General features: G+C 47.2%; 1 protein-coding gene across 2 annotated transcripts in view; it reads left to right on the top strand.

Annotated features, from left to right (window-relative positions):
• COBL (cordon-bleu WH2 repeat protein) overlaps positions 1–23,831 on the top strand; it is a 279,617-nt gene that overhangs the window by 228,476 nt on the left and 27,310 nt on the right. For both annotated transcript variants that reach the window (XM_064575461.1, XM_064575462.1), the window contains one exon: positions 13,844–14,153. In XM_064575461.1, coding sequence (XP_064431531.1) covers positions 13,844–14,153 — 310 coding nt within the window. The remainder of the gene's footprint in view (positions 1–13,843; positions 14,154–23,831) is intronic.

Raw genomic sequence — 23,831 nt, forward strand, 5'->3', positions numbered from 1 at the left:
GTCTCTAAGCCCAAGTGGGATGCAAGAGATGGGGTGGGCTCGAGGACAAGATGGGTTCCTCGCTTCCCAGGGGGTTGGCTTCCAACTTGGCATCCCAGCAGCAGATCCCAACAACTGAGGCTGGAGCCTTGGCACCTCCGGGGAGGTTATTTTGGGTATCAGTGGGTTTTGCTGAGCTGAGTGCTTTCTGGCCAATAAAGGGCCAAGTTATTTGGGGCCACTGTGACAGCAAGTTAGACAGGTGGTTTGTGTGTGAAACATTTAATTTACTGGCTTTGCAGTCTGTTGACTTGGGACAAGGCTGAAAACAATTGTATGTAAGTTTCCTAAAATGACAGGTATGGATGATGATCATCGTTATAAGGAATAATTACTCACTTCTGATGACATGTTAGCCTTTTATGATTTCTAAAATTTACTGTAGGGAACTTATCTTGAAACAAGCCCCTGTGAGTGTGTCATCTCAGTATTAGAAATCTGTTTCCCACATTAGTCCAGACCCAGGTAGCAGTTGGAATAAGCCATGTTTACGGTCTGCCCTATTCATTCAGTCCCAAACATCAGGCAATTTCTACAAATAAGCAGGAAGGCAGAAATACTCAAATTGGCCAGCTAAACGACAGGGCGGATGTTGCCAGGAAAGATAGTGATGCAGAAATGTGAGACAGTGATCCTTGGAGACTCATGCTTTCACTGTTGTTGATGAGGTTTCTTTCCAGGTAACTGGTCTAGGTGTCTCTCACTGGGTCTGTGACAGCCTGTTCCAATGCTTGTGACTTTGGAGTCCTGTTTCTCTGCCTGTTCAGTACCTCCTGCCCCGGGTCAGGACTCCAGAAGCACCTGCCCCTCGCACCTGTCCTCCCCCCACCAATTCCTCACCCCTACCCAATATGATTTCTTTTCTTCTTGTTGTGGGCATATTTTACAACCACGTGGGCTGTGTTTTGTGTTTGTGAGTCACGTCCTCATTGTCTTTCCGAAGTTCTCCTGATATAATTTCCGAAAGTAATTCTTTCCGCCCTGCTGTTTTGAGGAAGGTGTCACTGTTAACTTCATGGAAAACATTCTGTGGAACAAAACACCCCTGTATCTTGAGATCAGAGACTGAACAAGAGTTTGTTTTTTTTTTAAAGATTTTACCTATTTATCTGAGAGAGAGAGAGAGGGAGCACACAAGCAGGGGGAGAAGGAGAGGGAGAGGGAGAAGCAGGCTCCCCGCTGAGCCAGCCAGGACCCCGATGTGGGGCTCCATCCCAGGACCTGGAGATCATGACCTGAGCCGAAGGCAGACGCCTAACCATCTGAGCCACACAGGCGCCCCTGAAGAGGAGTTTTTTAGCGAGTCTATTCACTACCTCCAGTGGGAGGAGATAATTTTGTGGGAGGAGTCACTGTCTTTGAAATACAGCCAAGAAGAGGTTTGAGGAGGAGGAGGATGGAAGCTACCTGGCTTAGATGTAGACTGTTCTCAGCTTCAGCTCAGTGAGGGGAGAAGCACGAGCTGACCAGGTGGCCCGCGAGGGGCTGGAGGAAGTATAGACCTGGACCAGCAGCCTCAGCATCATTGGGAACATGTGAGCACGGCAGGTCCCAGGTCCCCACCTGAGACCTTCTGAATCAGAAACTCGTGAGCGAGGGGTGGCTGAGCAATCTATTCTAACAAGCCCTCCGAGGGATTCTGATGCAGGCCAAGAGAACCATTGTTCCCAGGGGACTCGGATGCTTGCAGCTAAGTGGTCCAGTGAGGCCCAGTCTCTACTGATGGTAATCATGGCCGCCATGTCTCAGCCTTGACTCTGTGCCCTGCAGTCTCCTTTACCTGTGTTGTTTTCACTCCAGGAGTCGCTCTTGCATTCCTGAGGGGCGTGCCTCCAAGCTGGGGAGACACGGTATGATGGCGGCGTGGGCATTGCAAGGCCAGGGGAGGCCTCAGAGCCGGAGCACCTGAAGAACTCCGAGGTCATGGAGGAGGGAGAGCTTGAGCTACTCCGGAGGGAGGAAGACTTTCAAGAGGAAAGAGAAGTCATTTTCTGAGAGGGAATGAATGCATCAAGTTGGAAATGCATGTGATGGGCAGCCCTGAGCTCAGATATTCAGTGGCTTCTCCTGGTGGAAGCTTCCCAGCATCCCTGCTTTGCAAGGGTGCCCTGTCTTGCTTCTCCATTTGCTTGTGCCACTCTCCAGCCGAGCCTCTGAGTTGTCTGCCCTGGAGGGAGGAAGGGCTTTGAGCCTGGATAACTGGGGAACACATCTGAGACAAGAAAGACTGTGGGTGGGAAACACATTTTAAGTTAAAGTAAGTTGAGGTTCCTTACATTGCTGGCAAGATCATGGGCAAAATGCCCTGAAAACCCTTTCTGCTACAGAGCATCTCCAGGTGCTAGAACTTACGTAACAAACATCCTTTTAAATGCATAGCTGAGCTTGCAAGAGAGTAAATGAAATTGTATTGGCCTGAAAATGAGGACAAAGTCACAGAATAGAAAAGCAAGGAGACCCTCAAGGGACCCCCTCCTTGAAACAAAGGAGTGGAAAGAAGCAGCCACCAACACAGGGAGATGCCAAGGGAAAAATTTAGAAAGTCACTATAGGCCAGTCAGTCAGTCCAGGGTGGGGGAAAAAACATTATGGTAGCCTCAATGCAAATTCAACAGAAAAACCTTAGTCTCTCTCTCTCTCTTTTTTTTTAAGACTATGTATTTATTTATAAATGAATGAGCAGGGGGTAACAGGAGAGGGACAAGCAGACTCCCCACTGAGCATAGTGCCCCATGCAGGGCTCCATCTCATGACCCTGAGATCATGACCTGAGCCAAAACCAAGAGTCGGACACTCAACCGACTGAGCCACCAGGTGCCCCAAACCTTAGTCTCTTGATGAACCCAACCAGCCACCAGAGCAAGGAGGGCAGAAGTTCCTCAGGTCTCCAGGCCTGAGCACCAAGAGGGGGAAAGGGAAAAAAAGATATTCTTACACCCATCAGCTGTAAGTGTTAATATGTTTAGTAGATGTTACAGACAGTAGAACTTCAGAAACCATCAGTAAAGAAACAGAAGGACAGACTGACCGAGAAAGAACTATGTAATCTAACATAAAGAAAGAAGGAAGGAAGGAAGGAAGGAAGGAAGGAAGGAAGGAAGGAAGGAAGGAAGGAAGAAAAGAGAGAGAGAGAAAGAAAAGAAAGAAAGAAAGAAAGAAAGAAAGAAAGAAAGAAAGAAAGAAAGAAAGAAAAAGAAAAGAGTTCTTTTTTCTGTTTAGTTTTTCCTAAAAACACCTACTGAGATGTTGTATTGTAGTGACAATTTTGTCTGTACTCAGTGATCGCCACATTTTGGTATAACCAAAGGATGGGGGCCTGAGGACAGGAAGATGAGGGAGAACCCTTGGTCAAATGACAGATTCATTTAATCAAAACAGGGAAAAAGGAAGATCTAAATTTTAGGACAAATTAAAATGGTTACTTTTATGAAAAACTGAGTATATAATGATGGTAACAACAGCTCTATATAAGACTGCAGAAATGTTCCTCATTCAGTCACTTTGATGCCAACCTTAGGTCAGTAGCAGTGGCTAACATGATATTTCAGAAAGCTAAGCAAAAGTAGACCACACATTTTGTTCTCTAGGTGATAAGGGATAGATCGTGGAAGCAACTAGTGGAGGAAACGGGCAGTACTTTTCTTAGATTGCCTATCTGGAATGGCAGATGACTCACCTTTGCTTCATGCCAGACCTGACTCATAGTCAATTCAAAATCGAGTCCCTTCGCAACCTTGGAAAGTCCCTGAACGTCAAATTTTCTGAGGTGTTGATTAAATACAATTCATGTGCTTTAATATTCTAGACTACCTGGAGACAACGTTTCTGTTTTGATGACGAAAACTAAAGCATCAGCTTTGTTCTTGCCAGCATGAAGTACACACTTCCTTCAGAGATGAAGCCCCAGAAAAGTATATGTAAGAAAGGACTGAGCTTTTTTCTAAAAGGTAGTTTAGAATATACTGAAATCCCTGGACAAATGGAATCAAGATTTGTTCCATAGAATATGGAAGAAATTCTTTTCACTTAGAAAAGTTTACATGTAGGGATTCTCCCTAAAATCCATTTCTTGGTGAAAGAACCTTAATTTGGCTCTTGCCTAACAGGTGATTTTGTGTGATTTTGAATGGACTTGCCCCTTTAATGGGCCTGGCAGAGTAAGTTTCTGCAACATGTACCCTCAGGGATAGATGAAATAATTTGTTGGCTGGGGCTTCTTTTATAATTTGCAAAGTAGGAATAATGATATCCACACTGCAGAGGGCATTGGATTAAACTGGAGGTAGGTAAATACCCATCTGAACAATGCACAGTGTCAACACCCAACCACCATTGTAGGACTTCCAAATGTCAATGTTGGACTATACTATCTGGTAGTAAGTAGCCAACGGTCTAATATTTTAGGCAACCCTTGAAGCCAGACATCAGGGTAAAGGAGGAATCCTGTGTCACTATTTGCTAAAGCAGGCACATGAGAACAGAATGAAACTTCAGTTTTAAGATGGCTGAACTTAGCTGAAGGACAGTCAACCATTATAGCTGCTGACAGAAACTGTGCACCTCATCCCGGTGGAGTCCTCCCCAGAAGGTGACTTCCCTCTCTGCCTAGCCCAATTGCCATAGGGATTTCTACTGTATGCTAAGGAAACAGTGATGTTTATACGTGTGAAAGAAATCCACTTCCTACTGTTACTGACACCCTCATGTAAACACATGAAAGCAGTCAAGAGGGGCACCTGGATGGCTCAGTCCATGAAGTGTCCAACTTTCGGTTTCACCTCAGATCATGATCTCATGGTCATGAGATCAAGCCTCATGTCAGGCTCTGCACTCAGTGTGGAGTCCGCTTGAGATTCTTTCCCTCTCCCTCCCCCTCTGCTCCTCCCTCCACTGGCATGTGCGTCTCTCTTTCTCTCTAAAATAAATAAATAAAATCTTTAAAAAAATAAGCAGTCAAGAACCACTAAGCAGTTTTTTTTCTTAATGCATGAAAGAGGGGCAACAAACTGATCAGAGGAACCAACCCCAAAGGAAGTAGAGTTAATTTAGGAAACAGAATAGAACTTTAAATATTTTTTGTCATTGCTTCAGAGAATTGTAATAGATTATCACATACATAAAAGAAGAGCAAGTGAATGAATAAATGAATAAAAGAACATCCAGAAGTTCTTGGAAATTAAATACAGACACATTTTGGTGAAATTTTTGATATTCATAGATAAAGAGGAAACCCTTACCGGCTTTGAGAGAGAAGGTTATAGATAGTTCAAAAGAACCGTGGTAGCATACGGGTTCTCATCTGTGAGGCAGGATGCCAGAAAAGAAGGGACTGAGAATACAGTCTTGAAGAAAGATTGTGACCTGAATCTTGCTTGGATTTAGCCATACTGATTGTCAAGGATGTGGATTAAATGAAGACTATCTTCAGACACAAGAAGGCTTAGAGAGTAAACTGTATCCAAATTAGATTGTCCTGAAAATACAACTACTGAAACATGTAATCCAAATAATGGAAAATAAATCTCATTTCATAAAAGTTCCTATAATGGAAGCCCCGTGATGCAAAATAGACATATATTTTTAATTTATATTTTATATTTACATACTATACTTATAACTATGTTATAATTAATTTGCATATTATATATTTAAATTATATATTTATATATGTTATATGTCTAGTTACTATATTTTTTTTTAAGATTTTATTTATTTAACTGAGAGAGAGAGGGAGAGCAAGCAGGGGGAGTGGGAGAGAGAAGCAGGCTTCCCACTGAGCAGGGAGCCCGATGCGGGGCTCGATCCCAGGACCCTGTGATCATGACCTGAGCCGAAGGCAGACATTCAACCGACTGAGCCACCCAGGCGCCCCTAGTTACTATATTAATAAATACATTAATGTATCTAATATTTATAGTAAATATATTTGACATTACGGTATTTATATTTAATAAATATTATAGGTGTATATATGAAAATACCAGGGCAATTTACACATTGATTAGACAGAACTCTTTAGTTCCAAGAGACAGAAACATGTCTTGAACTAGTTAAGAAAAATGGGTTTTTGTGGGAGTTTTCTGGCTCACATAACTGGGAATTCCAAGAGATGAATCCTCATTATGGTCATGGCTGAGTCCAGGTACCCAATTACTGTCATAGGACTGTGTTTCTCCCCCATCTGTGGATAAGCTCTCTCCATGTGCTAGTCCAAGTGACCGCCATTTATCCAAGACTCCCCCATTCCACTGACTCCAGCCCAGTGAGACCACCTTCCCTGAGCCACAGGCGGGCCCCTTTGAGAGGTCGGCTTCAGGGAGCAGACCCCGTGGGGTTACTTCACACTCGAGAGGTGACTGCTACGGTGGGAAGAAGGGGGCCACAGCTGGATGGAGCCCCTATTTGGTACCTGCTGTGTGTTGACCCCTCCCTCTGACCAGCCAGACCCACTCGACCTGTGCAAAGACACCTAGAGTTGGCTTTGGCATATGGCACCGTCGGTCTCTGTGTATGTGTCTGTCCCCTCATAAACCATGCAAGGTCCCCAAATTGCCGAGACTCTTGGACCGGAAATCTGTGTCCCAGGTCCGATCACAGGGCCCTTCCCATCTTGGCACACGCACCCCACCCCACCCCAGTGGTGGAGACACACCAGGGCCATTGCACCTTGGACGGGCATCACGTTGAGCCCTCCCCACAGTCCCCCGGTGGCCCATGAGCCCACCTCCCAGACAAAACTGAGACCAAGGGATCCAGACCCCTGCCTGGCCACCATTCAAAACATGTTACAGCTCACAGGGTTAATAGCAGGGGGAGCTCTGGTGGGAAGGTCCAGAGACAGGCCTTGATTTGTCTGGCTTAGGACATTCTTTGGCTCTACTGTTGTGTGCACAGTTTAAATTGGCCAGATTTTGGTTCATCTCATGCCCACCCTCTGTGGCCAGGGGTAGGTGGGGGCGGTTGTTAGATATTCCCAGATGTTGAGAAATAGGTTAGCCACAGAAGGGAGGAATTCACTTAGCACTAACAGGGAGGGGGACGTTGGTGGACAGACAAAAGCAGCATCTGTTGCCTATATATGTCCTAACAGAACAGTGATCGCATCACAGCCTTGCCTTACAGTGGTGGAAATTGAAATTTTCTCTGCCCATTTCTCTGGGCACATCAGGATTCTAGGATTAGACTCTAGTGAAATATAGGTTGACTGATACCAAGAATATATTACTTGACTCTTAAGAGAATCCAGGTCTATTTTAGATCCGTAGGTGCTTTCAAAGTCTTCATTATCCTGCCTTCTTGAAGAAGTGTGTGTGTGTGTATGTGTGTTGTGTGTGTGTATATGTGTGTGTCCTGTGTGTGTGTGTGTGTGTGTGTGTAATAATGCTTTATAGTTCACTGTTACCTACATCATGCGATATCTTTGAGAGGCTCAGGTCTGTGCAGCTTTTGGACCAGAACGCTAATGTTAGTAAATGTTACATAGTGCCCATCCAAATAAAGAAGCTGTCATTTTGAAGAGGCATGAATACCTAAACTTTTGGACAAACCACCTAAAGAATTAACTAGAGGAAGAGAAGGTAGGCAGGATTAGGGCCACCAGTCAAGGCAAAATCCATATAATGTGGTGACAGAGGGTCTCTACACCCAACCTCTTCACTCTCTTCCCCCTGAGCATTTGCACACATGTGCCCCCACATGGACACGATGCCAGGCAGCCCATGAGACACCATAGAGGGCAACCACTTTCGACAGAACCCGACACTTCCCATTCGGTCTCATGTTTCCATGCTTCCGCCCATTCTTTGATCCTCCTGTCCTCCACCTGCCCACACCATGCTTGTTTCAAGATCCTGTTCAGTGGTCACTTTCACGTCCTCTCTAGTTAGAAGGAACAACACCACTTCTGTCTTCCTGGAGCATTCTCCATGTGCTCCCCACCCCAGCTCTTAAACTGACTTGTGTGTGTCAGTGGTTTTTTGTTTTTTTTTTTTAAGATTTTATATATTTACTTAGAGAGAGAGAGAGCGTGAGAGAGAGAGCATGAGAGAGAGAGAGCACAAGCAGGGGGAGCGGCAGGCAGAGGGAGAGGGAGAAGTAGGCTCCCCGCTGAGCAGGGGGCCCAACACAGGGCTCCATCCCACAACCCTGGGATCATGACCTGAGCCGAAGGCAGACACCTAACCGACTGAGCCACCCAGGCGCTGCTGTGTGGGTGGTTTTAACCTGAGGGAGGCATTTCCCTGGGAGAACACCGAGACTTTCCAAGGGAATCCATTCCCAGAGATTATGCCTCTGTTTTTGTATTTGTTCTTACAAGTGAGGTGCCTGGGAGCTCACCTGGGGGCAGTCTCAGTGCCAGCATCCCCCTGCCCCTTGTAGGAATGCCCTTCTCCTCCCTCACAAAATACAGGGGTAGCACTCAGCCATCAGGAATCCCACTTGGGTGTGGTTCCCTGAGATGGGCAGACCTATTCTTGGTGCCTGACAAAAGGACAAATGGAATTCTTGGTAGAGGGTTGATCAGGTAAGAAATCAAAGGATTTGGCAGCAGATCCTTTTGAGCATCAGGTGATTTCCAAGCCTTCTTTCCAACCAAACTGACAAAGACTCTAATCGAGTCATTGGATCACAGCTCATTAAGCATAAATTTTGTGACAGATCAATTAAGTGATTTATACCGGACAAAGAATTTAAAGGCTTAATTGCCCTCTACTTACTCATGTGAAGAAGGCTTCCTGGTGCTTAATATCAATAAGAATGAAAAATGTGAGCTGCCATTTATGCCAAACCCCACCTCATGCTAGTGATAAATAATCCAGTCATTTTAAAGGAATTAATTGAAAAAAAGCCTCATCTAGCTCACTATGAGATGCCCTTTCAATGCAATTTCACCTTTTTGTTTAACAAGTGTCAAAATTTCTAAAACATTTATGCCATTTGTATTGACTGCTTTCTGTTAATTATCACAGTCATAACCACTCCGTGTCCAGAAAGAATTTAACACTGCCATGTTATGGTGAGAGAAAATAAAAATTAAATTTTAATTTATACACTGAGCTGAGCTTGGAGTCGGATTGAGATTCTCTCTCCTTCTCCCTCTGCCCCTCCCCCCACCCCACTCATGCTCTCTCTCACTCTCAAAAAAAAAAACATTTTTAAAAGTATTAGTATTTACAATGCAGTAGAAATTACATCTGTTGCAACCCATTGAACTCATGATGGAAATTTTCAGGTGTCAATTAAAAATGTTAGGAGTACATAGTGGTTCAAAATTATTGGGGGTTGTGTGTGACGAAATCAACTTGCACCACTGGTTCAGGGGCACTTTGCCAGTAGCTCCCTTATTTTTCCCTTTATTCCAGTACCTAGAACATAGGGAACTAAGTCACAGTAGATGGAGATGAAGGATGAGCATCACTTATTGGCTGTGGATGGTGTGCAGAAACCATAGGCATCAATATGAGATGGGGAAGAGTCCTTTCTGTGAGACATTTTCTCTGGTCCATATCAATGTGGTGGAAATGACCCTTGGGATGTCTCCCTTGGTAATGACCAGCAAGTGAGCAAAATCATAGGATACGTGATCTTTCATTTGCCTTTAATAAAATCACTCAAAAATGAATCTGTTACAGAAGTCCTTGGGAGATCCTTATATTTAGTGTTTAAAATTTTCTTTGGTGACTTTGTAACAGAAAAATTCAATGAAACTAGTATTGAACAGAACACGATAGTGTTCACCTTGAGGAATTGAGAGCCTTAAGTTAGCATTTTCTTCCTTACGTCTGAGCTAGAGAAATTTCCTGAAGCTCTCATTTAGATCTAATGGCATTTGAACCATAGGATTATAAAATTTAGGTGGAGGACAATGAAATGGTTAGTATTCCTTATTCGGGTTCTATGGCTATTAATTTGGAAGAGAATTTGTATTAGGCTTCTTGCTAACGACAAATTAAGTGTGTTCTTCACATTTGCCAAAATCCTGCCATGGTAACTTTTTAGCTCCAAAAGGTTGTTCACGCCTTAAGAGAAGAGCAAACTTGCCAGCGAATTAATTAACTCAAAAATCATGAGCTACACTTTTAGGGCCAACAGAAGATAGCCGAAGGGATGTTGACATTGTTGTATTCCTTTACAATTCCTAGTCGGTCACCTGTCAGTTGTTCGAAGAATGTGTGCATCTTACATTCTGATTTGGGATGTCAGAGAATGATAGTATTCTGTGTCCAGAATGGATTTTAGAGCTCATCAGAACCCCCTTATTTTACAGAAAGAGGAAAGGCTGTTCCAAGAGAACTTGGACCTCAATGTAGGATTCCGGCTCTTCATCCAGCCTTAATCCAGCTGCCCCTGGATTTCAGGCTGGGGTCCCTGAAGCACTGGCTTCACGGAACCAGGGGCTAAGTGAGGGAGATGAGGGGCGCACAGAAGCAATCTCATGACAGCCAAAGCAGCCCCAAGCTTTTATGTTTGGGGCTTCTGTTTATCGATAAAGAAAAAACAAGTCTCCTGCACCATCCATCATCTTATTCAGAAATTGTCAAAACATGTTACAGCTCACGGGGTTAATAGCAGGAACCAGCCCAGCGGAGGAAAGACATGAAGTCGGGGCAGGGTGAGCGAGGTGGGGGTATCTGATTCCAAGCAAAGATTCTCAGACTGACAGAGCTGACTGCAGACAGACGTGAAAACCGCACTGAGCCAGGTTGGAGCCTCCCAGGAATGTTCCTTCCCATCTCCAAATCGGTGCCATCTGTGACAGCTACCCCAGAAGTGTGGCAGGAAGTCGCTCACACGAGTCTGAGCCCTTGCACGTGCTGCTCTCTCCTTGGCCTATCCCCTGGGCTAGGTGCCCACATCCCCCTGTCGTTCTGTCCTCCCGTCCTCACCCACACGTCCCCACCACCCGCTGCATGGGGCATTGCTCCCGTTCCTTCTCCTCGAGCATTTATGCACCCGTCCTCCCGATGCCTGTAAGACCACCCTCTTGAGAGCAGGGCGCCCTTACCCGCTCCTGCCCAGCACCAGCTCCCTGGCCCCCCACAGGGTGCATGTTGGGGGGCCCCTCACTGAACACCTGTCCAGTGGGTTCAAGGATGCAGTTACCCAGGCCCTGGAAGGCAATCCATGAGAAGTGGAGGGCTTGCCTGGGCAAGAGGGGAGCTCCGGTAACTGCAGTCTTTACTGTATATTGTGAAAACGGTTTCACACGTAAAGGCTCAATATAGACTTCTCACACATTGTCAATTTAGGTTTGCAGTTGGCTTAATTTAGAACAGTGACTTTCAACTTTTTTTTTCCTCAAAACTTCTGAAGGATATAAAGGAAGCCCAGACGAGCATTCTGGATCTCATAACTGGAGAGAAAGGGGGTGGGGTGGGCTTAGAGCCCCCCATCCACCAGGGATGAATTCTGAGTTTCCAGGGCTTGTATCAGGAGAACGTCCGAGCCACAGGCGGGGCCCGTTGAGAGGTCGGCTTCAGGGAGCAGACCCCGTGGGGTTACTTCACACTCGAGAGGTGACTGCTACGGTGGGAAGAAGGGGGCCACAGCTGGATGGAGCCCCTATTTGGTACCTGCTGTGTGTTGACCCCTCCCTCTGACCAGCCAGACCCACTCGACCTGTGCAAAGACACCTAGAGTTGGCTTTGGCATATGGCACCGTCGGTCTCTGTGTATGTGTCTGTCCCCTCATAAACCATGCAAGGTCCCCAAATTGCCGAGACTCTTGGACCGGAAATCTGTGTCCCAGGTCCGATCACAGGGCCCTTCCCATCTTGGCACACGCACCCCACCCCACCCCAGTGGTGGAGACACACCAGGGCCATTGCACCTTGGACGGGCATCACGTTGAGCCCTCCCCACAGTCCCACGGTGGCCCATGAGCCCACCTCCCAGACAAAACTGAGACCAAGGGATCCAGACCCCTGCCTGGCCACCGTTCAGCTGCTCTGCTGGGATTCGAACGCAGGTTTCTGTGACCTGAAACCTTTGTGCTCATTCACCATGTCCTATACCACATAGAAGAGAAAGTGTGAATTTAATTGACCTACTTGTTCAGCGACAGTGACAAAAGGGAAGGCAGGCAACAAGGGTCTGGCTTGGCCATCTGGGCTGCCGTTGATGGCTGGGTGGTGGAGCCCCACTGAGGGGGTCCCCGGACTGACACGGTGGGGTGGAGTCCCCGGCTGTGTGGGCAGCGCGGCCGGTAGCCGCGTGAGGTGCGACAGCTCATCAGCAAACCCGCGGCAGCAAAGGTCTGGCTAGACTGGTCCGAAGGCAGCGTTTCTTCTCCACATCTACCCTCTCATTAAGAGCCTGGCCACAGAGGCCTGGAAGAAGGCTGCGGAAGGCGGGCATTGTGAAAAGCATTCACTGCATTCGGACACATTGCCTTGTGCGTTTCTGCTGGTTCTCTAAACAATTCCTCCTTTGTCTCCCGCTCTTTACTTTTGAGCTCGGTTGGGAAATGTCTGTTTTGTTTGGTTTAATTTTTGTTCTTTTGTTTCTTTTATTGTTCGGGATCTCAAATAAGCCAACCCCTGAAGGAATGGTCTCCTTGGCGCTCTTTTGGGCTCGTTAATTCTATGTTGCCAGCCTGCTGTCCCGATGAAGCCGTGGCTGAGGTTGAGGACGGGGATGCTGGCACTTGACTCTCGGGGCTTGATTATGTGCAGTGAGCACCGGGGACGCCGATGGCCGGTATTCATGTTAGGTATCCAGCAGCTATGTGTTGGAGGAATGGTTCTGAAACAAAATACAAAAAAAAAAAAAAAAAAATTAAAAATACTAAATAAATAAACAAAATACACTGAAACTCCAACACAGCATAGTCCTTCCTTCCTGGCCCACCAGGGCTGAGATACTGAAGTTTAAAATCTGTTTCTACATTAAGTTAAAAGAAGACAAGCCTGCTGCGCAGCCGGTCCAGAGTTGCGTACTCCTGTCCTTCTCCCGGGCATGGAGCGTTCCGTGACCTCAGAGAAACTGGAAGCTCACTCTGCTTACATGCTTAATGTATCCATCCCTGAAGGGCTTGCTTGGTAGGTGTGCCAGATGGCTACAGTGTTCCCCCATCATTCATATTTAAAGTATGATGGAACTCTGGCTCTGCTCCGTGCAAATCTCTGCATCTCATTCTTTCAGCTGCGGTAAAGCTCACTTAAGAGCTCAGGGGGCCAGAGGACCTCCACCAAACACACTTTTGTTCTGGTTCTTTTTCATTCTTCTTGGAGGTGATCCTCCAAGATCACCTCTTCTTTGGACCAGATCTCCCTGTCTCGCATGTAAAAATGAAGGGGGGAAAAATAAAATAAAAATGAAGGGGGAGCCAGATGCCGACAAAGTGTACCATTAATACTTTAGGTCAGATTTCAGATGTTCGTATTGAACATTTGTCAGAAGTTCCCGAACAGTATTAGCTATTTCTAAGTCTGTTTATATTTGGAAATGATTATTTTTTTTAAAGAACTCATTTTAAAACAACTTCAATGAAACCAAGGCTCAGGCTGGAAAGAATTGCATTCACCAAGTCATTCGTATGAATTTTTAAATGTGCTTGCCCATAGTCAGATACAGGATAAAAATCCAAAAGGCTCATTTGTAATGTGATTTTTGAGGGCAAGTTTTGCTCTCGATCACATATATGCCTACAGCTCCCTCCGAGTTAAAATATTTCTGGAGGGAGCCATTGCGTTGGAACGGGTCTTGCTTGATTCCTGGCGCCCTGAATTCCAGCTTCCAGGTGAGTCAGGCAGGTTGGTGTAGAAACGTGCTGGCTGACCTGTCCTTGCCGTGTCTTGTCCAGTGAGCCTGCCCCTGGGCCCCAGCAGTCCCTGCGGCACGGACAAGGTCCCGCCGGTGCCGTGTGAGGCCGAGGAGACCGAGTCTGTCAGCAGCTGTTTCGCATCAGAAGACACAACTGAAGACTCTGGAGTGGTGAGCTCCCCCTCAGACATCATCTCCCTGGATTCCCAACACGACAGCATGAAATCCAAAGATAAGTGGGCCACAGACCAGGAAGACGGCAGTGACCAGGACCTGGCTGGAACCCCAGAACTGGGTCCCCACAAGAACCCCACCTGGGAGAGGAACGGCTCTGGGAACTGGCATCCAAGGTGAGTCAGGCGACAGCTGGAGAGGGAGGCCCCATCCTTGCCTTGGGAGGAAGGTCTTCTGTTCACGGTGACCCACCCGGCAGGTGCCCTCCAAAGTTGCCGCTTCCCGATGTGGGGGTTCACTATCCACAACCATGTCTTCAGACTCTTTGTAGACATGTAGGTGTTTATAAGTAATACCTAAAGATTGACTTGTTTGTTTTTTCTTTTATGTAAACGGTACCATATGCTCAGTGTCCTTTCTCACTCAACATCGTGTTTTTAAGATCGATCCATGATGATACGTGTCTTGTGAGTTCATTTATTTTTCTGCTTTTTAATTAATGGGCACTTAGGTCATTCTGGTTTTCCACACCACTGGAAACAATGAGGAAGTTGGGCATATGTCTCTGTTTACACATAGAGAGCTTTCTAGAGGAGAAATTATGAGACGTTCAGAAAAATTCATCCTCAACTATGGACTGTTGGCACATTGCTCTCCAAAATGATTGTCTGGTCTACAGGCCCTCCAGTGGTCTCTAACGGCCTGCCATCCACACCTGTGCCAACACCTGCCATCAGAACACCTCTACTTTTCCACGCATACAGGTGTCCAATTGCATTTCACGTGCTTTTTAATTTAGTCTTCTGATTAGTAAGAATGAGCATCTTGTCCTATGTGTATTAACACTTTGATTTTCTTCTTGCATGACTTGCCTTTCTAGAGACTGCCCTTTTAAAAATTTTTTTTTTAATTTTTTATTTTGAGAGAGGGAAAAGAGAGAGAGCACGCAAGAGTGGGGAGAGGGACAGAGGGACAGGCAGAGAGACAATCTTAAGCAGGCCCCACACCCAGCATGGAGTCTGACTCAGGGCTTGATCCTACGACCCTGACTGAGATCATGACCTGCGCCGAAATCAAGAATCGGACGCTTAACAGAATGAGCCACCCAGGCACCCCCACAGACCTTAAAAAACAAACAAACAAGAACAACAACAAAAAACTGGATGTTACTTTTTTTAAAAAAATCATTAATTTCTTCTTAATCTGTACATCAGTTCTTTACTACACACAGTCTTTAAGACCATGCCTTGAATGTAGCTTTGTTTTCTCTTGTTGCATAAAAATTGCTTTTTAATTTTAATATTCTTAAACGTGTCCCTTTTCTCCTGAATGTGTATGGTCTTTGCATATTTAAGAGACCCTTCTCCTACCCTGAAGGACTAAAGATTATCTGAATTTCTTATAAAAGTTTAGTGTTGCTTTCTCACATTTGGGCTTCTCAACTACCTGGGTTTATTTTCGGGTGTGATGTGAAGAAGGAAATCTATTTTTTCCCACTGACTCCTAGCTCCACTTTGGATTGCGTACATGCCCCCAGCGCTCTGTTCCATAGAACTGGCTTATCTGTCTGACATCGTCCCAGCACACTGCCGTGGTCCCTTTCTTCGTTCTTCTAAGAAGAAGGTTAATTCTCTGCGGCCCATCAATTTTTTTCTTCACCCTTTAAATAATTTTAAGAACTAGTCACACACACAGCGTTAATGAAATAGTAACAAAAAGTAGAATGATCCCAACAATTTCGCGAGTCTTTCACCAAAACCAATGAATGCCTTTGTGTTTTTCGTGTTTTGTTCCTACTTTGTCCATATGAACACACAAATCTTTACCTGGTTAAGTAATTGTAGTGTCAGTAATAATTTATTTTGATTTATTTTTACCTAAGGATTTATCATGAGCATTTGCCCATTTGTTAATTACACTCTAATAATTTTAACGTATAGCTCGTCAATCTTACGGGCCATTTCAAGACCAAGTTTATATTTTCATTTGACAGGAAATTAAAAAGTAGCAGTTGCTCCCCCCCACCCCCACCCCCCCACACACACAAGGTGTGTTAGCCTGAGCTGTTTGCATCTATGAGAGCCAAGAAAAATTATGGTATTTCCTTCTTCATCCATTAAACATTAAAAAAAAAAAATCACTTTCTACAGTAATCCCCAGCTCTGTTCTGTGAGTTTGCATGGAGATTCCACACCCCGAGCTCTACATCTGAAGCTAATCAGACATTTTTAATTCTGGCCCCTCGGGATGCTCATGTTAGTCATCGTTTGCTTTGCTGGCACTGACCCCTGATGTAAAATCTTGCTGACTTCTATCCAAATATGAGAGTTAATGTTGCCTGTGGCCACAGCCAGGATAATCATGGAGTCTTTGGAATTTGCTGCTTTATCCCAGCAGGGAGTAGGGCATGTTTTTCTGCCCTAATCTCTGGGGTGCCATGGAATTTGAGAGTAGCAAGGCGGGGAGTGAGGGGGCTCTGACCGACCCACAGTGGGTCCCCCAGCACTAAGTAGTTGCCTAGTCTTTCAGAGTCCTCATGACTTTGCAGAGCCTTGTGCATTTGCTTATGCATGCAGAGATGATGCCCCCTACCTCTCAGAGGTGTGGTAAGCCTATAAAAGCCCAGTGTGCGTGGCTCAGTACACATTGCCTGTGTATCAAATAGGATACGTTGTCAAAGTTACTATTGTTAGTTCAGGAAATGGGGCACCCAGAATTCTCTGGGCTTCCAACAGCCCAGCAGTCTAACGAGGATGAAGATAGCCTCTGAGCCCCCCAGCCCTGTCTGTGCTGCCCCACTATCTGTCACAGAGTTGGGATCCCCCTCTGCCTAGGACTTTTCATGGAATGACCACAGTTAGTGCAATATTGTGATTCATAAGAAATATCTATTTGGTCATCCAAATGACCAAAACATATGTCTCATAAATATTGGTCTTCATCCACAGTTTCTGGCTCACAGCTCCCAAAAACCTTGGAATTTCCTGAGTGTTGAGAGTGATAAAGGTCTTTTGTTATGTTAATGAGATGCCTTTTGGAAAGCACCCTTGGGTGGGGGCTGGTTGCCAAGGGAGCCAACCAAGTGACTAAAAGGGAGAACTTTCAGCTCCACTCCCTGACCATCCTGGGAGGGGAAAAGGCTGGAGGTAAAAAGCCAATGGCCAGGGACTTCCTCAATCATGATGATGCTATGAAGGCTCCATAAAACCCCCAAAGGACTGCACTGGAGAGCTTCTGGGTTGATGAGCATGAGCAGGTTGGGGAGAGTGGCTTCTGGCTGGAGAAGCATGGAGACCCTGCCCGCACCTCTCCTTATGCACCTCTTTTTCTGGCTATTGATTCATATCCCTTCTGATGTCCTTTAAGAACCTGGTCAACCCAAGCCTTTCTCTGAGTTCTGTGAGTCATCCTGGCAAATTAATTGAACCTAAGGAGGACGGTGTTGGATCCTCTGTTCTGTAGTGGTCGGTGGTCAGAAACAGGAGGCTGGGGTCTCACGGGTGGGGGTGGGGAGCAGCCAGGTGGGACTGAGCCCTCCGACCTATGGGTCGGATGGTGTCTCTGGGTCCGTAGGGTCAGAAATGAGTTGAATTCTTGGACATCCTGCTGGAGTCAGAGAAATGCTTGCCATTGTATATAGGTCAACGCCCCTGACATCTGTATTGAGTCTGGGAACACCTGAGAAGTTTCTTTTGCTGGAGTGCTCTCCACTGACAAGTTAGACTGACTCAGAGACTGTGGTGTGGTGTATCACATGTTTATTTCCAGTGTGATTTTCCATCAAGCTCAGGGTGACGGAGAAGCAGGTAGAAAGCTGGGGTTGCCAACTCAAAGGCTCACAGGGACCAAGCAGATAATGAGGCTGAGCGGCCACAGAGGGCAGCCCCCAAAGCTCAGTCTTCTCTCGAGAAAGCAGCCCTGCACCCTCCGTCCAGACTTACCCGGAGGGATCACAGACCCAGCATGGCCGGCTTTTAAGAGAAGCCAGAAATCCAAATTTTTATGTGAGGTCTCCCAAGTTTTAAATGTTGGCAACCAAGTCAGACATTCAGAGCCAAACCAAACACATCTGCATGCTGGGCGGGACCCGCTCCCAGATGTGCACCCCACTGAGTATTAAGGGGCGCCCTGGCCCTTCCTCCTCTGCCTGCTTCTTTTCCAGCTTTGGAATATCGTCGTTGCTCAGGTTTCTCCTGTGAGAGAGCTCTTGAAAAATATCTTCACGGATATGTGTGGGGACTCCTTCTAGCTTCCTCTTCGTGAAATATGAAAGTCTCTTACAAATTCTGCAGGAAAGCAGCCTGTTTCAATAGCCCCCCTCTGTTCTGCCTCCAAATGTTCCTTGGGATAAGGCTCTGTTAAGCAGTTTTTGAAATGCTGTTCTGCGCATTCCATCATCCCACACTGTCATGCCGAAAGCCCTTACAAGTACTCACTTGTGTTGCACGGGTATGGAGAGAATACATCTCGCTGGATGAACGTGGTGCATTCCAGTGCGCTCTGTGGTCCTGTCTGCAGCCGCGGGCACGCCAAGAGCATGCATGAGCAGCAAAAGGCAGGGAAGGCTGGAGGGGGCAGGATGAGGTGGGGCCAGACCCAGGGGTGGGGGAGCCACAGGGACTGGGCCAGAGGTCCAGTCTGCAGAACTCGGGTGAGCCAGGCCAATTTCAGGGGTCCAGACCAGCCTGTGGTCAAGTTCAGTGGGATGAGAACCCAGGCTGGGGGTTGGCAGCCCCAGATCAAGCTGAAATTAATTGTGTGAGAGCAGAACCCACCGCTGTTCACAGAGCTGTGGCCTGAGCTCGGCCTCCTGGACAGAAGACCCATTTCAGGGAGCATCCTGCGTTCAGCAGGGATGGAGAGAAACAGTAAGGTAGAGCAGGTGTCCTGACATTCTGCACCCCCGGGGTGAAAGGAGGCGGGCAGGCAGGGCAAACACAGGCCTGGCACTAGCACTCACTCAGCACTTCGCATGTGCCCCTGAAGCGGGTACCTCACCCCTCCTCCAAGGAGATGGCACCCCTGTTCTCAGTGCCGACTGCTGGTCCCTGGATCCACCCTCCTGGCTCTGCCCTGCGTGATTCTGATACCTAGTTTCTGCGGGTAATAAGGGATGTTCTTCTTGTGTGGCCAATAGCAATGATCGGGGCACGACCGTGGCCGTGAGACCGGTCCATCCTCTGAAGGCCAGGCCCTGGAGGCTAGGGCAAAGCAGAAGGCACCCTCCCTCTGGCTGGGGCTGCATTCTGAGAGGTGGCAAAGCCGTCCCCACACTCTCAGCCGACCCCCACATCATCAGCTTGTAGCATCTGCACGCTGGGGCCAGTCCCCAGGAAGATAGGGAGCGTTTGTGGTTTTCTGCTTTGCCGGAGGACCCTATCCTTTTGCCAGACTTCTGTTACTCAGGTATTCACGGAGTACTGGTGGGAACAGCGCAAGACCCTCCGTGACCTGAGTGAGAAGACCCAAGTTTGTAAGCCCTACGGAGTTAGGTCCCCGTTTGCTTGGCTATTTCTCCTTTCTCTGCACCCTGTAGACATCAAAGCCATCTGAACAGCTTTGGCTAGGGTTGCCTCAGGGCCCACACTGACAAATTGGAGGCCAAGTGCGATTTCCTCCAGAACTCCTGGCGGGTTGGCCTCAGCTGAGGGCGTCCTTCTGAAACTATTCAGCCCAGTGGCAAAGTTCACGGCTCTGTCCCCGGCAGTTGATTTAGAGGCTCCGCTCGGGCTGCTATAGTCACCACCTCTTCAGTGACCCCATTGGCTGGGCTCCCCCGAATGCCCTGCGAGCCAGGGTTTTGAATTAAAGAATAAATACCAGTTTTCTAAAAAGAGCAAGTGTGAGCGCTTGGTAATAATTGGAATACCGTTTGTGCTCTGTGATCTGCAAATGATATGTTTTCCATCAAGTCATTCGGTTGGATCCAATTATCATCTTCTGTTGCAAAATAAGCCTGTGCGCTCAACGCAAACTTGGGACAACACATTCCCAGCGTTTTCCTCTAAACTTAGTGCAGCCAGTGAACAAGCTCAGGGAAGAATTCAGCCCAAGAGCACAGGAACAGCACAGATGCCCAGGTGATGGGCACCCCTTATTTTGGGGACACCTGAGAGTGGCCCCGTGCGCGGCTCCGCCCAGGGCAGGAGTCATTCCACTGTGACCTACATTTGTTTAAGCATCTCCTCCCAGACGCGTCTCCCGTTTGTGTATGGCCTGGGCCAACATTCCTAAAACTTAAAGAACAAGTCCACGAGAGGAGTAAAAAGTCTGGAATCAGACCGCCTGGGGTCACATCTGCTCATCGGCGGCAACTACGCTCTTGGGCCAGTGACCTGACCGCGTATCGAATTCCTTAGCACGTGGAGAGATGGAGGACCTCTGCCCCTTAGAACAGTGCCTGACATTTTGGCAGCCTTCAAACACTGATGGCTGGAGTTGTTAGTTGCTGTCCAAGTTACTCTTCACAACTGCCTGAGAAAGAATAGAAATGTGATCTGTTGATTCGTATGCTTTATATCTATCTCTGACCGCCCGCCTCTTTAAACTTCACAGCGCCTTCAGAAAGAAACTAAATGTGTCTATGTACATTCGTGTGTGATAAGGGGAGAAAACAGAGAGGACTTTGCCTCCTGTCCACCTGCAAGAGCATCACAATGGAACGTGTGTTATTTCTAAGCCTATGAATCCCGAAGGCAGTCTTGCTGTAATCAGACAATGTATCTCTCAGAGTATCAGCATCGTGGGACTCTAAATTCCAGGGTGCCTTTGGGAAACATCCGGGCAGAATAGATGAGAGGTTGGATAAGTGGGTTTCAGGCTGTGTTGGTTAATGGTAGGACCCCACTGAAAGCAGGGTTAGAGCCACAAAGGACAGAAGGTGCAGCTTCAGGAGAAGGGAGCCCCCCAGTCTGGCCTGCCATTCCCCTCACCCCCCATCCTCTGCCGTCCCCAGGTCCGTCTCAGCCCCATTTGACAGCAGGTGGTGAGCATGAGGACATTAGCAGTGAGACCTGTGGGGCCCTGTAGGGCATGAGTTTCTGGTCACGTCGAGGAACTGAGGGTGTGCGGGGCAGCAGAGGGGCTGGAAGAGACGGGGTCCTGCCTTTCCACTGGCTGGTGCCAGACTGGGGGAGTCCCAGGACTCTACAACCTCAGGAACTCTGTGACCAGCAGCGCTTAGAAGCATCTCCCACCTTCTAGAACCCTAGAACTTTGTGACAGGAGAGCACTCAGAAACACTTAACGCATCCTAGAACCCAGATACTTTGTAACTATGTTTGCAAAGGAGCGTTTAAAAGCCACTCCAAAGATACATACATACGTACATACACACATAGCATGCCAGATGTATAGCATACAGAAGCTCTGGCCATGTTTGGCTGCTGAGCCCTTGCCAGACGACTGACCCAAATGCAGATGTGCTGTGAGTGTAGAAGGCACAGACTTTGGGGTGAAGGAAAGAGCTCTTCATATTAATTACACGATGATACATAATGATGATAATAATGTGGCTTAAGTATTGGGTTAAATCAAGGATACTAATGAAGGTGTAATAAAAGTGAAGTTAAATAAAGTACTTAATTAAAATTAATCTCACCTATTTTTCTTCTCTTTTTTCTTTTTTTTTTTTTTTTAACGAGATTTTAAATTACACATGTGGCTCCTATTCTATTTTTAGGGGACACGGTGATTCTAGAACTCTGAAGCTCTGTAAATACAGGAGCGCTGTTAAATGGGCTGGGAAGTTGAGCACAAATGACTGTCATCAACTGTAGATTTTCCCAAGCTTCTTGCCTTTCGTTTATCGAGTAATTGTTTTGAAAATGCATGAGTCGGTTTGGTTGTCATCAGCAAATTGAATCACTACCTGAAAGGGACCTTTTTTTTACCCTCACACTTTTTTTATTTTTTAATTCTGCCATTGGGTAAATTACTTAAAGAAAACTCTTTTAGCTACATCAAAAAGAGAAATGACCGGGGCAGCTGGGTGGCTCAGTCGGTTAAGCGTCTGCCTTCAGCTCAGGTCATGATCTCAGGGTCCTGGGATGGCCCCCTGCTCAGCGGGGAGTCTGCTTCTCTCTCTCCCTCTGCCCCTCCCCCTGCTCCTGCTTTCTCTCTCTCTCTCTCAAATAAATAAAATCTTAGAAAAGAGAGAGAGAGAGAAAAATGACCTCACAGGCCTGAATGGATCAGAATCAGCCCATACTCTTTTATTCTTTCTCATATAAAATGACAACAAAAAACCAAAACTTATTTATCCGAGGGCTGATTCGACACGACTGCTCCCAAGTGTCCTTTCACCAGAAGCTGGCGAGGCCGTGCCATGGGCCAGATGGGGGGCTCGGTTACCCTGATGCCCTCGCCCCCTGCCCTTCATCCCTCACGCCGGACACAGCAGTTGGCTGCAAGCTGTGTTCTCTGCAGCCACACTCAGTGTGAGAAAATGCTGCTGGTCGTGTTTATTCAGCATGTACAACCCGGTATCAGAATGTCTGCGCTGTGTTTGTTTGCTCTTCGTTTTTCTTGGTCTTAGGCCAAAACAGACTGTCAACACAAAACCTATCTGAAGACTGGGGTGTACGTTGGGGGTGCGGAAGGTGCCCGGGAGAGGAACATCTGTGCGCGTTTACTTTCAGCTACAAAGAAGCGGACGCTTCTTGCCAGCTATCGACTCCAGGGACACATCTCGGGCTCTCCTGCTAAGCCCACAGAATGCTGACCTCCAAGCTCAGGGACGAAGTGCTTCGGACTGGTTTTTGCAGGGACAGAGGAATAGTCACAATCCATGGCTAACCCTTTGGGGGCAAGTAGATAGCGGTGGATGAGGAAGGAAAAGCAGATACCGCTAAATCTCTCCCTCGTGAAATTTTACATTGCCCAGCAAAATAGATACGTTGACGTTGGCTTTGACTTTTGCCAAAAAATCCATTGGCGAGAAGCCCAGGGCCCAGAGCGCAGGGACCCCTCTGCATTGTATCAGAAGAGGAGGCAGCTGCAGGAGCCCAAGTGGGTCAGCAGCCTTGGGAACAACAGCCCAGCCAAGGACCCTGGACAGACCCTCCCTCCCAGGCTGGAGGCTCCCATCATGTGTCCGCTCTGTCCCCTTGGGTAGGCAGGGCCCCAACAAACCAGGCCCACATCGGAGGATGTGGTCAGAGAGCCATGTGAGGTGCAAGGCGGGTAGAGATGGAACGGGACTGAGTGACAGCATCGGGGATTCTGTGCAGTGTCACCGAGGCAGGCAGAGGAAAGGGGGTGCAAGAGAGCAGAAGCAGGAGGGATTGGACTCAGTGTAGGGTCCCCAGACTTCCGCAAGAAGGCTTGGACTGTGGAAAGGTGGGGAACAGCTGAGGACCCCCAGGCCCTTGGGGTTTGGCTACCGATGACTTTTTAGGGGGGCAGCTCAGGCTGGGGCCTGGCCCTGAGGAAGATGGTGAAGTCCTTGTCTCTGCCACCCTCTATGGTTGTCAGGCTGACAGCTACTCACTGGGTTTGGTAAGCACTGATAACAAAATAAAATTGTAAACATAATGTGCTATGCAAATCGTGCATCGTATCACAAAAATGTGAACGACTTTGTAAAAAAAGAATTCGCATTCATTGTCAGAAGGGCCCAAAGGATTATTTTAAATTTGGCCATTTAAAATATTGCCTATCGGGGGGCCTGGGTGGCTCAGTCCATTAAGCGACCAAGTCTCGATTTCGGCTCAGGTCATGATCTCAGTGTCGTGGAATCGAGCCCCACGTCGGGCTCTGCACTCAGTGTGGAGTCGGCTTGGGATTCTCTCTCTCTCCCTCTGCCCCTCCCCCTGCTGTCTCTCTCTCTAATAAATAAAATCTTTAAAAATATA

This window comes from Mirounga angustirostris, unplaced genomic scaffold (genome assembly GCF_029215605.1).
Source record: "Mirounga angustirostris isolate CCGP_5_RB_7025 unplaced genomic scaffold, mMirAng1.0.hap1 SCAF_12, whole genome shotgun sequence".
NCBI classification, from domain to species: Eukaryota; Metazoa; Chordata; class Mammalia; order Carnivora; family Phocidae; genus Mirounga; species Mirounga angustirostris.